The sequence below is a fragment of the Andrographis paniculata genome, unplaced genomic scaffold, assembly GCF_009805555.1.
Source record: "Andrographis paniculata isolate CXL003 unplaced genomic scaffold, ASM980555v1 Contig60END, whole genome shotgun sequence".
Lineage (NCBI taxonomy): Eukaryota > Viridiplantae > Streptophyta > Magnoliopsida > Lamiales > Acanthaceae > Andrographis > Andrographis paniculata.
This window is the reverse complement of record NW_026137596.1, coordinates 5,599,158-5,622,171: the sequence shown is the minus strand read 5'-3', so window position 1 is coordinate 5,622,171 and position 23,014 is coordinate 5,599,158. Positions and strand designations below refer to the sequence as shown.

The 23,014-nt window shown below is 33.9% G+C and overlaps 1 protein-coding gene and 1 non-coding gene across 4 annotated transcripts; one reads left to right on the top strand and one right to left on the bottom strand.

Annotated features, from left to right (window-relative positions):
• The first annotated feature begins 641 nt into the window (after positions 1-641).
• On the top strand, positions 642-11,323 carry LOC127259355 (pleiotropic drug resistance protein 2-like). Of its 3 annotated transcripts, none has more exons than XM_051286642.1 (20): positions 642-839; positions 1,057-1,526; positions 1,970-2,090; positions 3,045-3,133; positions 3,233-3,317; positions 3,415-3,705; positions 4,380-5,371; positions 5,888-6,048; positions 6,150-6,253; positions 6,338-6,503; positions 6,577-6,675; positions 7,549-7,673; positions 7,769-8,101; positions 8,197-8,487; positions 8,579-8,662; positions 8,734-8,867; positions 8,955-9,182; positions 9,523-9,694; positions 9,931-10,185; positions 10,724-11,323. In XM_051286642.1, exons 2-20 carry the CDS (start codon positions 1,147-1,149, stop codon positions 10,991-10,993), a joined length of 4,380 nt encoding a protein of 1,459 aa, XP_051142599.1. In that variant the 5' UTR covers positions 642-839; positions 1,057-1,146; the 3' UTR covers positions 10,994-11,323. The 3 variants fall into 3 exon arrangements, with proteins under 3 accessions (XP_051142599.1, XP_051142595.1, XP_051142596.1); XM_051286638.1 differs by having other exon boundaries at positions 7,528-7,673; XM_051286639.1 differs by having other exon boundaries at positions 642-1,526; positions 7,528-7,673.
• A 6,337-nt stretch (positions 11,324-17,660) lies between these two features.
• LOC127260208 (small nucleolar RNA R71) lies at positions 17,661-17,767 on the bottom strand. Its single transcript, XR_007840649.1, has one exon. It is a non-coding gene; the product is annotated as a small nucleolar RNA R71 (small nucleolar RNA).
• Positions 17,768-23,014: the final 5,247 nt, after the last annotated feature.

The window sequence follows — 23,014 nt, the reverse complement described above, 5'->3', positions numbered from 1 at the left end:
AAATAAAATAAAAATCCATTTATCAAATTTGACTCAAACAAATAAAAAATATATATATATTTTTATTCTAATTTTCCAATTTTCCTATACCATTCACACCTTAAAATTATATTGATAATATTTTATAATAAAAAAATAGATAAATTAACTTTTGAAGGAATGGTGTAATTTTTCTGAAAAAAAAAAAAAAACAAACATATATATATTTTTTAGAAAAATAATATATTACATGTATTTATTATTTATACAAATTTTTTATATTTCACATATAAAAAAAATTAAAAATAAAAATAAATAAAATCGAATAGAATTATTTCGAAGAAGTATCATAGTTTTCCCACAAACAGAAACACAAGTATATATATAATACATTATTCATCCCATTTTTTTTAAAAAAAAATATCAAATTAAATATCTATTTTTTAACTTTTTTTTTATATTATACTAAAAATTAATTTTACATTGAAAATATCACATCAACACCAATTATTCAAATTTCAAAATTTTTAATATTCAAATTCCAAAATCAAAATCCAAAACCTCCCGAACAAACACACCCGTACTCCAATGCAATGCGGAGCGAGCTAGCAGTTGACTAATCTATGGGATGCATTTATTATTTTCTTATTATTGCTTTAGGGGCCATCCTATCTTAATTCCCACTGTGCCCGTCTTTGTTTTCTCTCTGTACACACTCAAATACTTCATCAAAATCAATTCTCCTCCACTCGAATAAAATCAAAACTCGAAAATCAAATCACTGCTTTCTTCTTCTTCTTCTTCTTCTTCTTGTAGGCTGTAAAGCAGAAGAAGGAAGGATCCTTGTTGTATGGATATATGTGCGTAGTCTAGTTACTCTGACTCCATTTTTTAATGTTTTTATGTAACTAAAGTGTAGTTGTTTATTTATTTATTTATTTATGTTTGTGTGTGTTTGCTTGCTGTGTGAGATAAAGTTTGGTGATGCTTTAAGAAGCTTATTGGTTTGCTAAAAAAAGCTATGATTATTCTTAGTTACTTAGTTGGTTTTTGTTGATTTTGAAATCTGTCTGTTAGGATGGTACGGGCGAATCGGGATCCGTTCATTTTGGGTGTTTGATTTTGAGAGCCGAAAATTAGGTCATAATAATAATAATAATAATAATAATGGCGGCGAAGATCGGAGGAGGTGATGAGGGTGCGGCGGCGAAGTCGCTGAGCCGGCGGCTGAGCTCGAGAAGCTTGGCGTCGGCCAGCGCGCGGGAGGTGTTCACGGCGGCGCTTGGGGAGGACGCGTTTGCAAGGAGCGTGCGGGAAAACGAGGAGGAGGAGCTGATGTGGGCGGCGATTGAGCGGCTGCCGACGTACGATCGGATGAGGAAAGGGATTCTGAAGCAGGTGTTGGAGGACGGGCAGGTGGTCAGGGAGGAGGTGGACTTCGGGCAGCTGGGCAGCCAGGGTAAGAAGCACTTGATGAAGAACATCCTCCGCGACGTCGAGCAGGATAACGAGAGCTTCCTGCGGAAGCTTAGGGACAGAACCGACAGGTCCGTCCCTACCATTTGCATAATTATAAGATGTGATATAAATATGTATTGACAAAATAATTAATTTTTAGTATAATTTTCTCTCCCTCTGGTAAATATTAAAAAATAATAGTATTTTAATTATAGTAGGTAGTTAAAAACAGTATAACGATATTTTTGCTCTTGTTTTTTTGGTGTAAAAATAATGATGTGATTTAAAGTAATAATATTTGTGAAAATAAATGAGTTATTTAATAAAATATTTATTTTTGTAATTAGATGTCCCAAAATAGAAATATTGTATAACTAATATAAAAAAATAAAAAATAAATGTATGATTTAATATTTTTGGAATGGAGAAAGATAAAATCTGTACAAATCCTTGAAACAGACACACCTATAATAATTAATTATGTGAATCTCTCTTGTTTAATATTAATTAATTGATTAATTAATTAATTTAGAGTTGGGATTGAGATTCCGAAAGTAGAAGTTCGGTACGAGCATGTATCGGTGGACGGGGACGCCTTCGTCGGCTCGAGAGCTCTGCCTACGCTGCTCAATGCCTCGTTGAATCTAATTGAGGTACATCCTCTCATCTATTATGCTTATATTGCCGTTTTTTTCTATGTTATTTTTTTTTTTTGGAAAATGATTAGACATTTTGATTTTATTTTAAATTTTTTAATTTAATATTTTCTAATTTAAATTAATCTAATTAGTTATTTTAATCGTAATTTATAATTATTTATATTATAGAATAATTATTTTAAATAATAGATTCTTAATTATCTACTAGTTATAAATATCATAAATTTTAGTGTCTACCGTAACCCGTACATTTCTACTTTCGTCCGTTTCATTTATTCTGTCACTTTTTTTCGAAAAGAATTACACACTTTAATCTCATTTTATAATTTATTATTCTTTTAATTTTAATTACACTAATTAGTTATCTTTATCTTAATCTAAAATTATTTTTTATTGTATTATAATTAATTTTACTAATATATTTTTAATTATTTATTAATTATATCCCTTCTAAATTCACGAATCTAAATTTTGGTTACCATTGCAATAAGAAATTATTTGTTTTGACCAAATTATTCACACAGACAATGACATTTATGTCTTTCTATAAAATATTTAGAATTATGAAGGGCCCATTAATTATGGAACTGAACAAGGATTTAGTGCAGATTTTTTTATATAATAATGGTTAAATACTTCTTACATTTAAATTTATTCTTACTTCTTTTTCTTTATTTATTTATTTTTATTTTATCATCCAAATTTATTCAAATTTTTTTTAGAAAATACCATTTTTTTTACTAAAAAATAAAAGTTTCTATTTTTACTTATTTTCTTAAAATTTATGTTCTGTCAAATGAACACACAATTGATCGACGAGATTTTATGCAAATAATAATAATAAAAATAATAATAAATACTATAACATGAGTGTCTGTGGATAGTTGAATTTGGTATTTGTGTAGACACGACACGGGAGTGAGCTTTGGAGAAATTTATGTTGTGTAGGGAGTTTTTGAGAAGGTGAAGTTAATCCCTTCCAAGAAAAAGTCGATCAAGATACTTGATGACATTAGCGGAACTGTGAAGCCTTCGAGGTTCGTTTGTTTGTTTGTTTCTTTGTGTCTGAGAATTTCTTCACTTAATTAATTAATAGGTGCGTGACGATGCATCATGTTTGCTATTGCATTGCGTAGGATGACGCTACTTCTCGGCCCTCCGGGTGCTGGCAAGACCATTATGCTAAAGGCGCTTTCTGGGAAGTTGGACAAAGATCTTAGGGTAGGGTAGGGTAGGGTGGGGTTGGGGTAGGGGTAGGGGTAGGGTGTGTTGGTTTCTTCTTTGTCTTATTATTTTCATTTCATCCATGAACAAACAGGTGAGCGGAAGAATAACATACTGCGGTCACGAGTTGTCCGAATTCGTACCTCAGAGGACTTGTTCTTACATAAGCCAACACGACCTTCACCACGGGGAGATGACGGTTAGGGAGACCTTGAATTTTTCTGGACGTTGCTTGGGAGTTGGAACCCGATACGAGCTCCTCGCTGAGCTGTCGAGGCGAGAGAAAGAGGCCGGGATCAAACCCGATCCAGAGATCGACTCCTTTATGAAAGCCGCCGCAGTGTCGGGACAAGAATCGAGCATTGTCACCGACTACGCTCTCAAGGTCTCTCTCTCTCTCAACATCATGTCTTTCGCCATATAAATTTATTTTATGGTAAATTATATAACATCCACTTGTGTTTTATTTCTTAAAAATGTTCATTTATTGCGTGAAACACCTTGTGTGTTTGATATGGAACTTTATTTAGAACCAAACATCAGTTAATCAGAGTCTTTCGTGCAAATTTTACATTAACAAAAGAGGTTTGACGCAATAAATAAAATACAGCTTCGATGCATTTTTACTAAAAGACAAAGAAGTGTTATATAATTTACTCATTTATCTAGGCTAAATTGCACAAAATCTTTTTGGGATTTCGTGAAATTGGGTCAAATCCCCCGTACTTTTAAAACTGCGTCAAACTTTCTCGTGGTTTTATAAACTCTCCGTCTAACCACTCGGCGGTCCTTATTTAACGGTATTTGACCTAAATCCACCCAAAACTAAATTTTAGAATCTCAATTTCTAAACCCCTAAAATTACAAATATATATTTTAATATTTAGGTCAAATACCATTAAATAAGGACAGCTGACGCACGCATTTATGAAACCACAATGGAGTGTAACACAGTTTTAGAGGCACATGGATTCGACGCAATTTCATCAAACTACAAGTAGGTTTTGTGCAGTTTAACCCATTTATATATACGGAAATGTAACGTCTGTTATGGCGCAGCTACTCGGATTGGATATCTGCGCCGACATATTGGTCGGAGATCAGATGCGACGAGGGATCTCCGGCGGACAGAAGAAGCGTCTCACGACAGGCGAAATGTTGGTCGGACCGTCCAAGGTATTCTACATGGACGAGATCTCAACGGGCCTCGACAGCTCAACGACGTACCAAATTGTCAAATACATGCGACAGATGGTTCATATCATGGACGTAACGATGATCATATCACTTCTACAACCCGCGCCCGAGACATTCGAGCTGTTTGACGACATTATTATGCTATCGGAAGGTCAGATCATCTACCAGGGGCCGCGAGAATACATCCTCGACTTTTTTTCCAGTGTCGGATTCGCATGCCCCGAGAGGAAAGGTGTGGCCGACTTTCTACAAGAGGTTACTTCAAAAAAGGATCAAGAACAGTACTGGTCGAAAAAGGATGAGCCTTACAGTTATATTTCGGTGTCTGAATTCGTCGACCATTTCAGTTCCTTCCACGTCGGGCAGAAGCTTTCCGACGACCTGGCAGTCCCTTACGACAAGGCCAAAGCTCATCCCGCTGCGCTGGTTACTGAAAAATACGGAATATCGAATGTGGAGCTGTTCAAGGCTTGTCTGTCGAGGGAATGGCTTTTGATGAAGCGGAACTCTTTCTTGTACATATTCAAGACATTCCAGATTACCATAATGTCGATAATTACTTTCACGGTGTTCTTCAGAACAGAAATGAGTTCAGGCCAGCTCGTGGATGGAGAGAAGTTTTACGGTGCTCTTTTTTTCAGCCTTATTAACGTGATGTTCAATGGCACGGCTGAGCTCGCGCTTACTGTTATGAGACTTCCGGTTTTCTTTAAACAACGAGACGGATTGTTTTACCCGGCTTGGGCATTTTCTTTACCCATCTGGCTCCTTAGGATTCCCCTCTCGATTATGGAGTCGTCCATATGGATCATCCTAACGTATTATACGATTGGATTCGCTCCTGAACCTAGTAGGTATGTAGAGAGTTAAAATATATTTAGAAACAATATATTATATTTATAGTAGTTGTCTTATTTAAACGATTCGTACATTCTTACCTTATTTAGACGATTTGAATGTCATTATAAATATATACGTATTTCAATCATAAGAATATATACATATTTATAGTGAAATACAAATCGTCTAAATAAGGTAAAAATATGTTATAATATAAAATTTAAATTTTCTATTTCAATTATAAGAATACGTACATATTTCTATTGATATACAAATCATCTAAATAAGGTAAGAATCTCCGGATCTCTATTATAATATAAAACTGAAATTTTTTATTTCAATCATAACAGTACGTAACTGATATACAAATCGTCTAAATAAGGTAAGAATCTACGAATCTCTTAAATAAGACAACTACCATAAATATAATATATTGCTTCTAAATATATATTTATCACAGAGCTGAGTCGAACATTAATTAACTATGTTAGCTATATATTGTAGTTTCTAAATTCGACGTTCCTTGGCAGGTTTTTCCGGCAATTGCTTGCATTTTTCGCCCTCCATCAGATGGCGCTGTCGCTGTTTAGATTCATCGCTGCTCTCGGAAGAACGCAAGTTGTTGCAAACACATTAGGCACATTCACATTGTTGATTGTCTTTGTTCTCGGAGGCTTTATCATCGCTAAAGGTTAGTTTCTCCTTGCCTCGGTCGTCTTCACGTCGCCATTTCTAAAGATCTCCTACCGCCAAGATTTGATGTTGGAGTATATTTCACTTGGATTGTATCAGATGATATCAAACCGTGGATGATCTGGGGCTATTATGTTTCGCCTATGATGTACGCGCAGAATGCTATAACCATCAATGAGTTCCTCGACAAAAGATGGAGTACGGTAAGTTCTTTTTATATTTTTCTGACTGTCGGTCTATGATTCCAAGTCTGAAAATTATTGCTTGCCTTTAATTGTTCTTCTCAGCCGAATACGGATCCAAGGTTCAGTGAGCCGACAGTAGGCAAGGTTCTTCTTAAGCTGAGGGGAATGTATACGGAGGATTATATGTACTGGATATGTGTTGTTGCTCTCTTCGGATTTTCGATTCTTTTCAACGTCTGCTTCATTGTTGCGCTCACTTATCTGAATCGTAAGCTCTTGCCACTTTTCATTAGACTTCGGCTTCGTGTTGTCTCATCGTACATTTTTGCAAACTCGTGCAGCTTTTGGAGACTCGAAATCAATCGTTCCGGATGAAGATAGTGTAAGGAAGAGAAAGACTCTTGCCTCGGACGGCAGTCTACAGTCTGAAGCTTCCGAAGGTATGAAATTGTTGAAATATATTTAGAAGCAATATATTATATTTATGGTAGTTGTCTTAATTAAAAGATTCGTAGGATTCTTATCTTATTTAACAATTTGTATATCACTATAAATATTTACGTATTCTTATGATTGAAATATAAAATTTTAGTTTTATGTTATAACATGGTATCAGAGCCAAATTTTCCGGGTATATCTATGACCCGTTGTATCTCATATATATTTTTATATTTTATTGATGTATCTGCTTCTATTTACGGTCATGTTGTTATTTTTATACTGTCTCTATCTCTATTACTCCAATGAGTGAGTTTACTTTCGACTCGAACGCCGTTGAGAGTTTTGTTTTTTATTCTAACTCTATCGAGAGCGAGGGAGTCCTGTTTCCGACTCTAGCTCCGTTGTGAATGAGCGAGTCATGTTTTCGACTCTAGCTCTGTTGTGAGCGAGCGAGTCCTGTTTCCGACTTTAGCTCTATTAAGAGTGAGTGAGTTCTGTTTTCAATTCTAACGGTACTGAGAGTTGTACTTCTGACTTTGATCCAGTAGATGGCTACACCACTCTTAGTCAATCTTAGCGAATTCAAATTCGTATGTGGAAGATCTCGGCTATATCTTTTTCGGTCACTTCCGACAAACTCATGTTTAAGAAGGGGTGTTAAAATATATTTAGAAACAATATATTATATTTATGGTAGTTGTCTTATTTAAGAGATTCATACGATTCTTACCTTATTTAAACGATTTGTATATCACTATAAGTATTCCCGTATTCTTATGATTAAACATATTATAACAAATCATACTGTTTTGAGATTTATCAGTGAATTCGAAGGTCTTAACAATATGCAGTTTCGAATGTATCTATTGCAGGTGGGGAAATGTCTCTAAGGATTAAGTCGGAAGGAAGCAGCAGAGCGACGAGAGGAATGTTGCTTCCGTTCACTCCCCTTTCGCTGGTGTTTGATCACGTGAACTACTTTGTCGACATGCCTGTTGTAAGTGATTTCGATGACTGACTAACAACTCTTATTTTAACGAACTTAACGGCTCTGAAGCTTTTTTTTATTGATGTGTTGTTGGCTTCCGATAGGAAATGAAAAAGAATGGGATCGAAGAATCTCGACTTCAGTTATTGAGGGATGTGAGCGGGGCTTTCAGGCCGGGAGTTTTGACGGCGTTAGTCGGTGTAAGCGGCGCAGGGAAGACGACATTGATGGATGTGCTGGCGGGAAGAAAAACCGGCGGATATATCGAAGGGAGCATCAGTATTTCTGGCTACCCAAAGGTTCAATCAACTTTTGCTCGAATCAGCGGCTATTGCGAGCAGAATGACATTCATTCTCCGCACGTGACAGTTTACGAGTCCGTCGTGTACTCTGCCTGGCTGCGTCTTTCTAACACCGTCGATAAGGAAACTAGGGAGGTAACGGCGACATCTTGATCCGACTCTTTTTTTTTTCGTGTGACGAGTGATAAAAAATTTGAAGCGCTCGACTGTTTTTGGTTTGCTTACTATAGATGTTTGTCGAGGAAGTGATGGAATTGATCGAGCTGAATCCGCTGCGAGATGCATTAGTTGGCCTACCCGGAGTGAACGGTTTGTCAACTGAACAAAGAAAAAGGCTGACTATAGCAGTCGAATTGGTCGCTAATCCATCGATCATTTTCATGGACGAACCGACTTCGGGACTCGATGCTAGAGCCGCTGCGATTGTGATGCGCACGGTGCGCAACACAGTCGACACAGGGCGAACCGTCGTGTGCACTATTCACCAGCCGAGCATAGATATTTTCGAAGCTTTCGATGAGGTAAACAAAAAAACGAGCGCATATATATATATTTATGTATGTATTTCTTAGGCGTGCATTTCAATTACGTCATGTCATTTCATCTTCGTAGCTATTGCTGATGAAGAGAGGAGGACAAGTTATATACGCCGGCCCTCTTGGCCGTCATTCGCATCTCTTGATCGATTACTTCAAAGTAAGTCGGATATTAATTTTTCACATCAACATGAAAAAGATGCATTGAATCTTTCTTTTTTGTTCCTACAGTCTGTACCGGGTGTTCCCGACATCAAAGAAGGCTACAATCCTGCGACGTGGATGCTGGAGGTCACTACGCCCGCAATGGAGGCTCAACTTAACATAGATTTCGCCCAAGTTTATGCAAAGTCTGATCTATACCGGTATCTACTTACCGACTTAAAATGCTGTAGCTGTAAGCCATGTTAAGGGTTCGTTTCGTTTATCTCTTATGCCGTATATTATCGCAGGAGAAACGAAGAACTGATTAAACAGCTCAGCAGTCCAGCGCCAGGGTCGAGCGAAGTACGGTTCCCAACTGAATACGCGCAGTCCTTTTTTATTCAGTGTAGAGCTTGCTTCTGGAAGCAACATTTGTCGTATTGGAGACATCCTCGGTATAATGCCGTTCGATTCTTTATGACTATAATCATCGGAGCCATGTTTGGGATCATATTTTGGGACAAAGGGCAACAAATGTAAGGCTATCTCCAACCCATCAACTCCATTTATCGAGTTTTAATTCTAAATATGCAGTTGTTACAGTAATTTTACTCTAACCATAACTCAATTTTTCACTATTATTCTTCAAATATTTAATTTTTCATATTATTTTAAACAATTTTTTATTTTTATAATTTAAAATAATTTTTTTTTTTAAATTTAGAAAAATAAAAAATTAAATTTTTTTGGTGTTGCACTGTAGCAACGCCAAAATATGGCGCAGCATTTGGGGTCGGTTGACCAACCGACGCCATAAGTCGACAGAACATGGAGGTTTGGCTTAATGAGGGCTTTACTAACTCACTTCACTTGCAGGTCTAAACAGCAGGATTTGATGAATCTGCTCGGCGCCATGTACTCGGCTGTTCTGTTTCTTGGAGGAACGAATACTTCTGCCGTGCAGTCGGTTGTCGCAGTCGAAAGAAGTGTTTTCTACCGCGAGAAGGCTGCAGGGATGTATTCAGCTTTGCCTTACGCCTTTGCTCAGGTACAAAACTACTCTAGAGCAAACACGCTTAACACTAGAGTTTTTTCAGTATGGCTCTCGAAAGGAAATGTGCACATTGTTGACATAAGTAGTCTATTCAATTTATTTAACCTCTTATTCAACCTCGGGGGTATTTCATCCTCCCCGACTCGTATCACTATTTAGCTCCGCGGGTATTACATTTAACCTTTAGGATGAGAGACGAATTGATATATTATGTCTATAACGTGTTGTAGGTGGCGATCGAGACTGTATATGTCGCGGCCCAAACGTTGATATACACTCTTCTCCTTTACTCTATGATTGGTTTTGAGTGGAGGGCCGAGAAGTTCTTCTTCTTCTACTTCTTCGTGTGCATGTGCTTTGTGTACTTCACCTCCTACGGGATGATGCTCGTCGCGCTCACGCCCAATTACCAAATTGCTGCGATCGTCATGTCCTTCTTCCTCAGCTTTTGGAACCTGTTCTCTGGTTTCCTTATCCCAAGAACGGTATATGTCTCGCTCTCAAACTACCAATCTAGATATCACATCATTTATATTAGTATTTTACAAATACAGTAAAAAAATTGAAAGTAAAATTGTTCATAACTCTCATGTTGTTTCGAAATTCAGCGTAAAATCTCCTTGTGCTTTGAAAATTGTATGACACCCCTTATACTTTAAAAAACGTTGCATAAAACCTCATCATTTTTAAAGTATAAGGGAGCGATATGCAATTTTTAAAATAAAATGAGCATTTACGCTAAGTTTCGAAACAAAAGGAGTTATAACAATTTTGCCAAAATTAAAAGCACATGACATATTTTTACAGAGCATAAGACACCGGAATGATTTTTCCAAACAACACTAACGAAGAGTCCAAAACACATGAGCTATATTTAAAACATGAGCTATCTGAACTTTTTATCAATGGTATCTAATCTCTTATAAATCACTGTCTCATCTAAAAGGTTAAGTTAAGTTAGTATTAATGTAGATTCATTGATTCAAATCTCATTATTAACTAACTACGACATTGATTGCACAGCAAATTCCGATATGGTGGAGATGGTACTATTGGGCTTCTCCGGTGTCGTGGACAATATACGGTCTGGTGACATCTCAGGTGGGGGACAAGGAGGAGTTGCTGGAAGTGCCGGGGTTCGGAAATGTGTCGCTGAAGACATATTTGGATCAGTATCTGGGGTTCGACTACGACTTCCTGGGCGCCGTGGCTGCCGCGCACGTCGCCTGGGCGCTGCTTTTCTGCTTCGTGTTCGGATTCGGCATTAAGTACCTCAACTTCCAGAAGAGGTGAGCTGAGTACTCAACTCAACTGCTACGTATGCACATACTCACTCATTTATGCCTATATGCTTTTTTATTTATTTGTTACATATACTATATATTACATCAAAATATGCCTTGGTCGTTTATAACAAAGTGTATTATTATTTGGGTTTTTTTTTTTTTTTTTTTTTTTTTTTTTTTTTTTTATCGGAGACAAAGTGTATTATTATTGATAGAAGGGAGAATTGTACACATTAAAGTTTGTTATAGGGTGGTTCATGTCCCTCAGTTGAGCAGTTGTGTGTTTAAACAAGTTAGACAGTCTGTCAAACTCTTGTAGATCAAGCGGTGACGCATCTCTCGTTTGAAGGTTGGGTCCTGATTGGATCCGGGGTGAGTGGGTGCGGATGTTAAAAAAAAAAAAAAAACTTCCACAAGTTTTTGGGATTTTTTTTATTTTATTCAAAAAAATTTGAATTAATAGATTTATTGATTACTCAATTGAACCAATACTTATAAACCAAACAGTACATATCCGACAACGTTTTAGTATAATATAAATCATATATTTTGATAATATATTATATTATTATTATATATAGTACAATATAATTTAATTTTAGCACAATAAATAGATTATTACAATACAACATAATATATAACTCACAACAAATGTTAATATTTTATTCGTCTCATAATAAGGTATCTATTTACTATTTGCGTCATTATATTAATATTATAAGACATTAATAAATGTATTTTTGTCGTTTTTCCTTAATTTGTAATATGTTTTGATATAATAATTAATACTAAAAAATCAACACGTCAAAAGTAAATGGATACTTAGTTACGGGACTAAGGGAGTATATGTTGAATTTAAATGCCAGTCCTTAAAGCATAAACGTACCTAAAGATGAAGCCACATACGAATTTTGGGTGATTGAGAGTTTGGTCTTCTAAGATCAGAGCGGGGCTTCTTTTCTATCATTGACGGGCGAGGAATAGAAACTGCATGGAGAATAGATTTATTTTAAGGCTCTGTCCCGGCGACCTAACCCTAGCCTATTTAGGGGAAACATAATTGTAATTACAATTATACCCTTAATTAATATTATTACTTTCTCACGTCATAAAAAATAATAATATTATACGTCTAGCTGTATTTTCATTCCATTACAATCAAACCTATCACTCAATAATTAATTATATTAATTAGACCACTTAAAATAATATGACTGAATAAAATAATGACTTTAACAATACATTCGATACACATATTTGATCCAAAATTTAACAGTATAATATATAACATATCATATTATATAATATCATATAGTATGATTTCGACACATAATTTGTCTTTTTTATATAATACAATATATGCTATCCTAATTATTTTTAATTAATGTACTAATAGGACAAAGTGCTGACTTGTTTAACGTGAGATCGCAACTGCTATCCGAAAGTACGCACCGGGTAAACCCTCAACCGAACCGTTGAGATTTTTAGTATAACAAACAGATAGTACATCAATTTAATTAAGAGAACATATACTGTTTTAATTGAAATAATTTGTTGTCTAGGTACTTACGATGAGCTAACTAAAAAATTAAATGCAAAGGTATATTAATTTTAGCATGATATGACTTTTTATAAATATTATAAAAAAATTATAATAAATACATGCATTCAAAAATATTAATAATTGAAAAAAATATTATTGACATATTTTTCTAAATTGAATATAGAAAATTTATTTTTTATTTTTTAAAAAAAAATAAATAGTAGCATTATTTTAGAAGCATTTTTTTATCTTTTTATTTACTTTGAAAGGAGAGGATTTGGTGCTGATAGTAAAAAATCAGCACCATTTTGGCAGTGTTAAAAATATTATATTAAGGGTGTGTTTGCTTGGGATTTGGATTTTGAATTGGGATTTGAATAGTAAAAATTTTAAATTTGAATAGTTGTATGATGTGATATAAATAGGTGTTTGATTTGATATTTTTGGAGAAAAAATTGGATGAATAATGCATTTAAAATCCAATCCCCAAAACAAAATATCGGCATCCAAACCCCTCTCAACTTTAAAATAAGGAATAGACAGTTGCTATCCCCAAAAAACATATTTTTATTGTATGATCTACGAAAAGTTAATTGTATAGGTTTCCAAAATATTGGCCTTCGGATTTTTGTTGAAAATGAAGGCAAAATATAATCCTGACATCAAACGAACACATTAAGAACTGAAATATTTGATCAGAAGGCAAGAAAAACGAGTCAAGGTAACAAAAAAGGCAAAATCAAATTGTTGTATTAAAAAATTTGAATATTCTATATCTTCTGATGATTTGATGAAATCGGTCGGAAAAAAAAAATGTGAAAGGATCCCGTAAAATACTTCAGAAAATTTTTAGAAAGAATATTTCGTGTTTGCGGAAAGGGTGAAATGAACTTGAAGTAGGATAAAAATATAAAGGAACTGACAGAAAAAGTTAATGACAACCAAATGAAGAACACAATAGAAATAAAAGAAAATAAAGATAAACATGATAAATTCTAGGAATTGTGTGTTTGGTTGGGATACTCTTGCATCTTTTTGCTTCAGCTTTTATACTCTCATCAACTTTGTAACTCTACTCCATCTTAATCGTACATAATTTTCACCATTATAGAAAATCATCAAACAATAGACCATTTCCAGCCCATTACTTTATTTTTCAGTAGCTAGGGTAAAAATGCAGTTGATTTACAGTAATTTTACTCCAATCATAAACTTCAATTTTCAGTATAAAGTATATTACTTGTATATTCTTCTTTTATATTATTTTATATAACTTTTTATATTTATAAATTACACCTCAATTTTAATTTATTTTTATAATATAACCCATATATATAATTACACATTATATATCACTTTTCGAAAGATAAAATTATATATCACTTTTAAAAAAATAAAAGTATACATTATTCTTAAAAAAATAAAATTATATCACTTTCCAAAAAATAAAATTATACACTATTTTTTACAAAAATAAAATTACATCTCATTTTTAAAAAAAATAAAATTATACAATATATCCTAAAAAATAACAAAAATACACAAACACCACAAAAACATCACACAAACTCCACTCATAAAATGAAGCGGATTGTACAGTGTTACTACAACGATGCAAAAATAGAAAAAATTTGGGAATAAATTAGATCTCCTCCCCACAATTTTGGCACAACCCACTGCATTGTTTTGCAGTTGCAGTGGGTTGGAGTTGCTCATATGTAACTTGTATAACTTCAAATATCTTAAATAATGGATTCATTAAGCCTTCTCCCACTATTAAATAACAACTATAATCTCCATAACTTTCACATTAACTATTAAATAAATTCTGTTAACAAGGTTTACCTCCACAAAATGAGCTTCACAACTTCATATGGGCTGGCTTTATCTTCATTAGGCCTTGGTAAACTTAGGCCTTTCCTATCACTTGGTTATTTTGGGTTTTTTTTTTTTTTATTTTTTATTTTTAAATTTGTCTCAACACATCATTTATCATTTCTTCTATTGGGCCGGAATCCCTCTCCTTGGGTTTCGAAATTCTTAGGCTAGCTCCCTCTTGTATTTAGGCCATGTAATATTCATCTTCGGCCGAATCCACCACTTTAATTTCTAATTTTTCTGCCTTAATTTCCATTTTTGCCGCCTTGATTCCTCCAAAATTTGATGGATTTCCTTGGTATAACAAAAATACATTTAGAAGCTAAAAACATTGGAAGAATATGAACAAAACTGTAAAAATCAACTATGAAGGCTGCTCTTTCTTTGTTTATGTATCAATCTATAGCTTATATAGAGAAAAGTAGATAGAGAAAAGTTAGATGACAGCATACATCGCACGCTGTAAAATTAAATAAAGTAGACCTATTTCCGCAATAAAGAATAGTGTACTATAATTGGAGTGTTGTTGTCTACTTAGGGAATAAGAAAGAGTTTTATTTTCAATTTTTTAATATTTAGATATAATAAAATGGGGTTTTTGAAAAAAAGTGAAAATAAAAATACCAAACTAAAATTCTACAAAAAAAAAAAAAAAAAAAATCCTACGACCATAAGTTAAATTCAATAAAAAAAAAAGCTTGTAGTTTAGAAATGAAATTGACAACATGGATTGTGAATTTGATCATCGATAAATATATAATTTCATTAGTTTTTAAATAAATTAGTTATACTTAGCGTCACGCACTTAATAACCCTTTTTTTTCCTTACCTATTCAATAGTAAAAGTTTGCCTTTATTATTTCTCTAATTAGACTAGAACTCTAGTGAAACCATAAATAATTTACTGTATAACCGCATTCAGAACTAAAAGAGACTAATTCAATTTAATAATTACCTATGCAAAATTATTTAAAATTAATTTTGTGATTTTCTAGTAGTGTTTGTTTTAGTTGCTACTTGGACCAGATTAAAATGCAATTACGGAAACCTAATTTAATTTTACAATTAATCTTTAATTAATTAAAATATCTGGCCACAATACCCAACTAAGTAAAAAATTATAGAACGTTGAAATTCGAAATCACAGAAATATTTAGGAACTACGAAATAATATAAATCTTAGCAAATCTAATACTACACAAATTTGTAACAAGTTATTTTTCACTCCTAAACTAAAAAAAATAAAAAATAAAAATATGTACTCGCTAATCATGGGGAGAAAAAACAAAAATAACAAAAACAAACATCGTCTGAGATTGATCGAGGAAGAACTTGAAATTTCATTGGAAGAATATTTCTCCTTTTTGTTGCGCAATTTTTTTTTTTTTTTTCTGGTATTCTTATGTACTGTTCTCCCTTTTGATATGATAATATGTTTTCTTTTATTTTTATCCTATTTTTTTAACAATTGGACTTCTAGACCTTTTAGTTAATTTCTCAGGTCATCGGGCCTTTTTATTTTCTTTTCTCTCTAATTCTACAAGTTTTGTTACTTTTTACTTTTCTCCTGTATATGAGAAATAAACAATACATAGACAAATAAAGTAGAATCCGATCAAAATAAAATAAATATCACATATAATATGAATATTTAACGCATATGATTTCTAATTATCACTGGAATATAAGATTAAAAGGAAACATATTGGACATAAAACTACAAGAAAACCAAATAAAAGTTGCATTAAAAAAAAAAAGGAAAAGAAAAGCTGAATTCTTGGGTCTGTATGTGGCTGTCCATTCGTTCTCTATCCAAGGATTGATTGGAAGAACTCACACTTCTTATTGTCCCGGATCGAAACCTTGGCTGAAGAATGTCGATGAGCATCCTGCGACATAGATTACATTTCTAGTTTAGGAGTGAAAGAAACAATTTGGTATGGAAATGTGAGATTATACTATGTTTTGATTTATATTATTTTTTGGTTCCTAAGTATTTCTATGATTTTTTATTTTTAATATTTAATAATCTTTTATTTTGTTGGATATTGTGGCCAGACATTTCAATTAGATTAAATATCAATTGCTAAACTAAATTATGTGTCTGTAATTGCATTTTAGTTTGGTTCAAGTAACAACTAGGGCAGACGCCACTAGGAAATCACAGAATCAATTTTAAACAGTTTCGTATAGGTAATTGTTAAATTGAATTAGGCTCTTCTAGTTCACAAGAAGATTAGGCTAGTAAATTATTTGTGGCGTCGGTTTAATTAGGAAAACAGGTGATGGACGTACCTAGACTGTCGAGAAATTAAGGAGAGTTGGTTACTAGACGTGTGTCGGTAACTATAACTAATTTATTTAGAAAACAATGAAATTAAATATTTATCGATGGTCAAATCCACTATCAAAGTTGTCAATTTTATTCCTAAACAGGAAGCTTATTTTTATTGAATTTATCTTTTAGCCGTAGATTTTAGTTTGTTATTTTTATTTTATCTTCAACTTCCAAACCCCCTTTTTTATTATATCTATATATTAAACAACCTAAAATAAAACATTTGATTCCCTGAGAAGACGACCCTACTTCAGCTATACTACGTTATTTTTATTGTGGAAGTATGTTTATTTTATTTAAAATTTTCAGCGTGTGACGAACGCCTGTCAAATTTTGGCGCCGTCTCTGGAGAGTTTTAATTGGTTTAATTTATCTTTGGTTGTGTTACATAATTTTAAAAATCAACTTTTTTGGTTTATATCAAGATCTGATCGCACAAGAATCTTGATTTTCGATCCCGAGATTAAGAAGATTGTGCGTCGATTGAGAAAAAAACTAGGGAGCGTCGCCAAAAAGATTTAACTTCAGAATCATCTAACGATTTGAGTTCCGATGAGTTTAAACTAGAAGAAAAATGGATCAAATGACACTAAGAGAGCTAGCAGTGTTGACTTGACTTAGCAGCATCCCTGCATCACATACCCAACTATAGATGGTAACATTGCTTTTAAATTGAAATTGGGACTAATACATGTGTTGCCTTCTTTCCATGGTTTTTATAGGAAAAGAGCCACATAAACATCTTCAAAAATTTGATATCATCTGCACAAATATGAAGCCACCAGAAATAACAGAAGATCAAATTAAGCTTTGTGCTTTTCCTTTTTCACTGAAAGACACTGCGAAAGATTGACTATCTGGATTAACATGAACAGAAAGTTTCTTGTAAAGTACTTTCCCGTCTCATGAGTTGCAATCATGATAAAAGAAATATGCAGAATCAAACAACATACAAGAGAATCTTTATTTGAATATTGAGATTGTTTTAATGCTTTACTTATTAGATGTCCACATCATCAAATCCCCGTGCAATTACTGATTCAATATTTCTATGAATGTTTGACTTCTATCGATAGGAGAATCATCGACACAGCAAGTGGAGGAGCTTTAATGAACAAAAAACTAGAGAGGCATGGGACTTACTGCACAACATGTCAATGAACTCACAATAGTTCGGACCAAGAAAAGTAGTAGCAGTTAAAGAAACAAGCGAGTGACATTATATACAACAACAATTGACCGAACTAACTTCATTTGTTCGAAAATTTGTTGTAGGGAGGGCACAAGTCAAGGAATGTGGGATCTGCGCAAGTCCAGAACATCCTACCGATATTTTTGTCCTACTTTTAGTCAAGAAGTAGATGTCAATACTACAGGATTCATCCCAAGAGCAGACAACCCCTACTCGAACACTTACAATCCAAAATGGAGAGATCACCCGAACTTGAAGTATGAAAATCAACAAGCCAACATTAAAGATCATTTACGAGGATTCTCGGCACCTAACCACCCTTCAAAATCCTCTCAAATGGTTTCAGATAATTCTTTAGAGAATATGATGAAAACTATGGCATCTAATATGTTGCAATTTCAACAGGAAATTAGGAATAGCATAAGGAACTTGGAAGAACAAGTAAGTCAAATAGTGAATAAGAGACGCGACATAAAGTCAAGAGAAAATGGTATATTGCCCTCGCAAACCGATGCTATCCGAAGAATGTGAGTTCAATTGTTATTCAAAGTGGCAAAGATTTAGAAGTATCAAAAGCTAAAATTTTAAAGGACAAAAATGAGGATGACATTGAGAAAGAGATAGAGAAAACCGCTAGTGAAAATTCGGATAAGGTAACTTCTGAAACACCTACTCATCCTAAAACTAACGTTGCACCATTTCCTTGCAGGTTGGCGAAACCAGAGAAGAGTGACAAAAACAAGGAGATGATGGAGATGTTTCAAAAGGTAGAATTGAGCATACCTCTACTCGATGCGATCAAGCAAGTGCCAAAATATGCAAAATTTCTGAAGGATCTTGGCGTAAAAAAGAAGAGACTAAGAGGAGATGAATGCATAATCGCTGGAGAGTGCGTATATGTTGTTTTACAACATAAGCTTCCTCCTAAATGCGGTGAACAAGGTGTGTTCTCAGTCCCCTGTAAGATAGGTAAGTTGGAGATTAAACGAGCAATGTTAGATCTAGGTGTTGTAATTAATGTGATGCCTAAGACTATTTATAAGTATTTGAATATTGGACCTTTAAAAGAAACTGGAATTATTATACAATTAGCCGATAGGATAAATGCTTATCCTAAAGGAATGATTGAAGATGTCCTAGTGCAAGTTAACGAATTAATTTTTCCGGTTGATTTGGTTGTGTTGGATTTTCATGTCATATTGAGTCGCTTGCGATTTCTTTTGGTTTGTTTGGAATCTATGCTTGAGGACAAGCATAATCTAGGTATGAGAAGATTTGATAGCCAGAAATCGCATGCGTTAAATATTCATATTCTTTCCGATATTTGGTTGATTTTGATTGGATTCTACATAATTTTTGTATATATTGTTTATTTATGATTTTTAGGAGAAGAATAATAAAATTAGTGGAATTTGGGGGAAAAAAAGGGAAAAAAAAAGCCCAATAGCTCAATAATTAATTAAAAGGCCCAAAAACACAATTGTTACAAAATTATGGTAGAATTAAAAAGAAAGAATGGAGGATAGGTGCCATTTCATATGCTGCCAGAGAGGATAACACAGTGCAGAACAGTTCCAGGGATAAATCGCGGAAGGTCAAGAAGGAGAAAGATTCTTCCAAGAAAATTTCAAGTTCTTCCCATCAATCCGATCTATCTAAGGCGATGTTTATTTTTATTATCTTTGTTCTTCTTCCATGACTAACGAGTAGATTACTTTTCTAGTTTAGGAGTGAAAGAAACAACTTTTTGGATATGTGAGATTAGACTATGTTTTGATTTTTATTATTTTTTGCTACATAAGTATTTCTGTGATTTTTTATTTTAATGTTTAATAATCTTCGATTTTGTGGGGTATTGTGCCCAGGTATTTCAATTAGATTAAAGTTTAATTGTTAAACTAAATTAGGCGTCCATAATTACATTTTAATTTGATTCAAATAGCAACTAGGGGCAGACACCACTAGGAAATCACAGAATCAATTTTAAATAATTCCGCATAGGTAATTGTTAAATTGAATTAGGCTCTTTTCACAAGGCAATTAGGCTAGTAAATTCTTTGTGGCGTCACTAAGGTTCTAGTGTAATTAGAGAAACAATTGACACACGTACTTAGACTGTCGAGAAATTAAGGAAGAATTGGTTATTAGGCGCGTCTCGGTAACTATAACTAATTTATTTTATAAACTAGTGAAATTAAATATTTATCGATGATCAAATCCACTATCCAAGTTGTCAATTTCATTCATAGAGTGGAAGCTTATTTTTATTGAATTTATCTTTTAGCAATAGATTTTTAGTTTGTTATTTTTATTTTATTTTCAACTTCCACACCCCCATTTTATAATACCTATATATTAAACAACCGAAAATAAAATATTTTTTATTCCCTGAGGAGACGACCCTACTTTAGCTATACTACATTATTTGTATTGTGGAAGTAGGTTTATTTTATTTAAATTTTGCAGCGTGTGATAAACACCTTTCAAGAAGATTAAATGTTCCATAATGAGTGAGAATCCTTTACCCAGTATTGTACAAAATTTTTTTATGATCAATGACACAACAAAGTTTTGGTAACAAGTTTAAATTTTTCAATATTGCATGCCAATCATAACTGCAAGCATGTATACTTACTTTAAATTCTTTTAATCCATTGGTAAGTTAAGCTTTTGATATGTTTTAGACTAGGGTTGGATCACTTGCGAGCACTAAACTTAGTCATTTTTCCTTTACCCTAATCAATAGTCTGAATATTGAGTTAAACTAAGTACCCGCTGATATGAGTTGAAAATGTTAGTGCCCTATTCGTTTCAATTAATTCATATTCAGTAGGGCAAACGATATTTTGTCTATCAAATTGTTTATATGAGCTGAAATTGAAATAAGAAGTCCTTAAATACGGTTTAATAAGCGATACAAACGAAGCGGGGAGGACTTGTTATTAAAAGGATTGAAAATGCCTATGTTTGCGATGAAAAAGTATATAAGGTAACGAGTAGACACAATGTTTGAAACTCTGTAACCCATTGTAAACTATAATGAGCGATGCAAAAAAAATATATATCTTTTCACGCCTTTTGGCTGAAGGTTACCTTATCCAAAAAAATCCCTGCTGAGCGAGTAAAGCTGATTATTCTTGGATAGCTTAATCATGTAAATCAAATTTATGAGTTTTGAATGCTTAAGGATCAACTGCTTATATTTGAGATTCACTTTGTCCACAACCATGACACTGATCTTATGCAATACTTGACTTCCTTGACAGGGTTAATTGAGTTTGTTCGAGCACGAACAAATGTTTAGTGTAAGGAGGTTTGATAACTCTAAATAATAGCATAATTATCGCTTGATAAAACTATGTATTTCCCGAATTTTTATGCGAGAACCATCACAACCTCTGATTTATTGCATACTTTATTGATTTGTTTCGCTTGATTTGATCAAAAACTCGCTTGTGAAGATTATTGATATCTTTAGCTTTTTTAAGCAAATATTCTAGCTCAGAAATGCCTAAGTATGATGACCAAGCGAGAGTGCAGCCATTTATGGCAAGCGACGTTTTTTCTGCTCACAACCAGCCAGACGTCCATCGCTGACGAACAATGATCCAGCTGTTTCAAGAAATGCGTAAGTGTAGAGCTCTCAGTGGTCAGCCATCTATTTTTGGCCAGCGACAACAACCTCGCTTCAGTTGTACCGATGCCCTCCTGCCAAGCCAATTATACCAAGGTGAACAAGGAAGATTTGCGCCCAGTTGATGTAGTCCCGTAGACGAGCGAGCAAACTAGGAGTTATGGCAATTCCAAGTTCAACCAATTAACTGCCTAATTGCCTAGTGGTTGCAACAACATTCCAACCGCTCCAACTGCTGCTATGTAATCACTCAACTGCTGCCAACTGCTGTTCCAAAAAATCTATAAATAGGGTCAGATTTCTTGTATAATATATGATAGATCATACTATGATATTGTGCATTTACTCTGTTCATTTTTCTAGAGCTCCAATCTTGTAAGTGAGTTCTCTTAGCTATAGAAGGAGTTCTGGGGAGTGAAGATTCTCTTCTCCCGTGACCACCTAGTTTTAGTCGTTTTCTAGGCAGATTTACTACTTTCTTTACTACTTTGTTATCGTTTCCCTAATGTAGATTTACCGCTTTGCTAGTATTAATCCAGTATCAAGATTTCTCCATCTTCAAATTCATTCCTAATCAAGTTTATATTTGATTGTTTAAATTTGAAATTTTACTCGTTGTGGAAAGTGCATTAGACGAATTAACTATCAAAGTCTAATTTTGCGTTGTATTCATTAAAAATTTTTAGGTAGTTCACCGTAATTAAGTACGCGGAAGCCTTCCCAACCTGGTTAATTGTTGTTCTTAATTTAATTTTGATTAAAGAGAGGTATCAGAAGGGTAAAGCCACTAATGAAGCAGGTTTCCAGAATAATTAATTAGACATAGGCTTTGTCTATCAGGTCTCAGAAATGTCTACTAAAAGTAGTTTTTTTTACTTATAATATTCTGAATCTGGGTGTCATTGAAGCCTTGTTGTAAATCCCTTAAGGTCAAGTACCAGAGTCTCAAGAATCTGGTTTACAGGAACAAGTATGATCACTTTTCTTACTTATGTCGCTTCACATTATAAATATACTTTTCGCTATTTCACTTTCATCACCGCTCATTTCATCAGCAAGGATCTAGTCATTTCATTAATGCACAGATCACACACAAACACCTCTGTTCATGTTCATCGTATCATACGCATCGCTCATTTACTCACTTTCGCCATCACTCACCGCTCGCCAACCATCACACATATATATAGCTCATTGTCGCCCATGCCGCTTCGCTTGCCAACGCACTCACTGCGTTCACCATTCGTAAAATATCGTTTCGCTCGTTGTCCTTACCACTCACACTTTACTGCTTTCTTTACTTTATTGCAATTTATTGCTTTTCGGCTCGCTCGCCAACGAGCCAATTTTACTGTTTTTTTGATTTAACCAGACTCGATAATATTTCTTGATTTAATTTCATGATTTAAAGTCCTTGTGTTCGACTTGAAATCTCACCAGTCA

Coding starts and splice junctions, on each gene's coding strand:
- LOC127259355 (XM_051286638.1), top strand. CDS start 1,147: ATGGCGGCGAAGATCGGAGGAGGTGATGAGGGTGCGGCGGCGAAGTCG. Junction 3,706..4,379: donor TCACCGACTACGCTCTCAAG/GTCTCTCTCTCT, acceptor GTTATGGCGCAG/CTACTCGGATTGGATATCTG. Junction 6,049..6,149: donor AGGCTTTATCATCGCTAAAG/GTTAGTTTCTCC, acceptor GGATTGTATCAG/ATGATATCAAACCGTGGATG.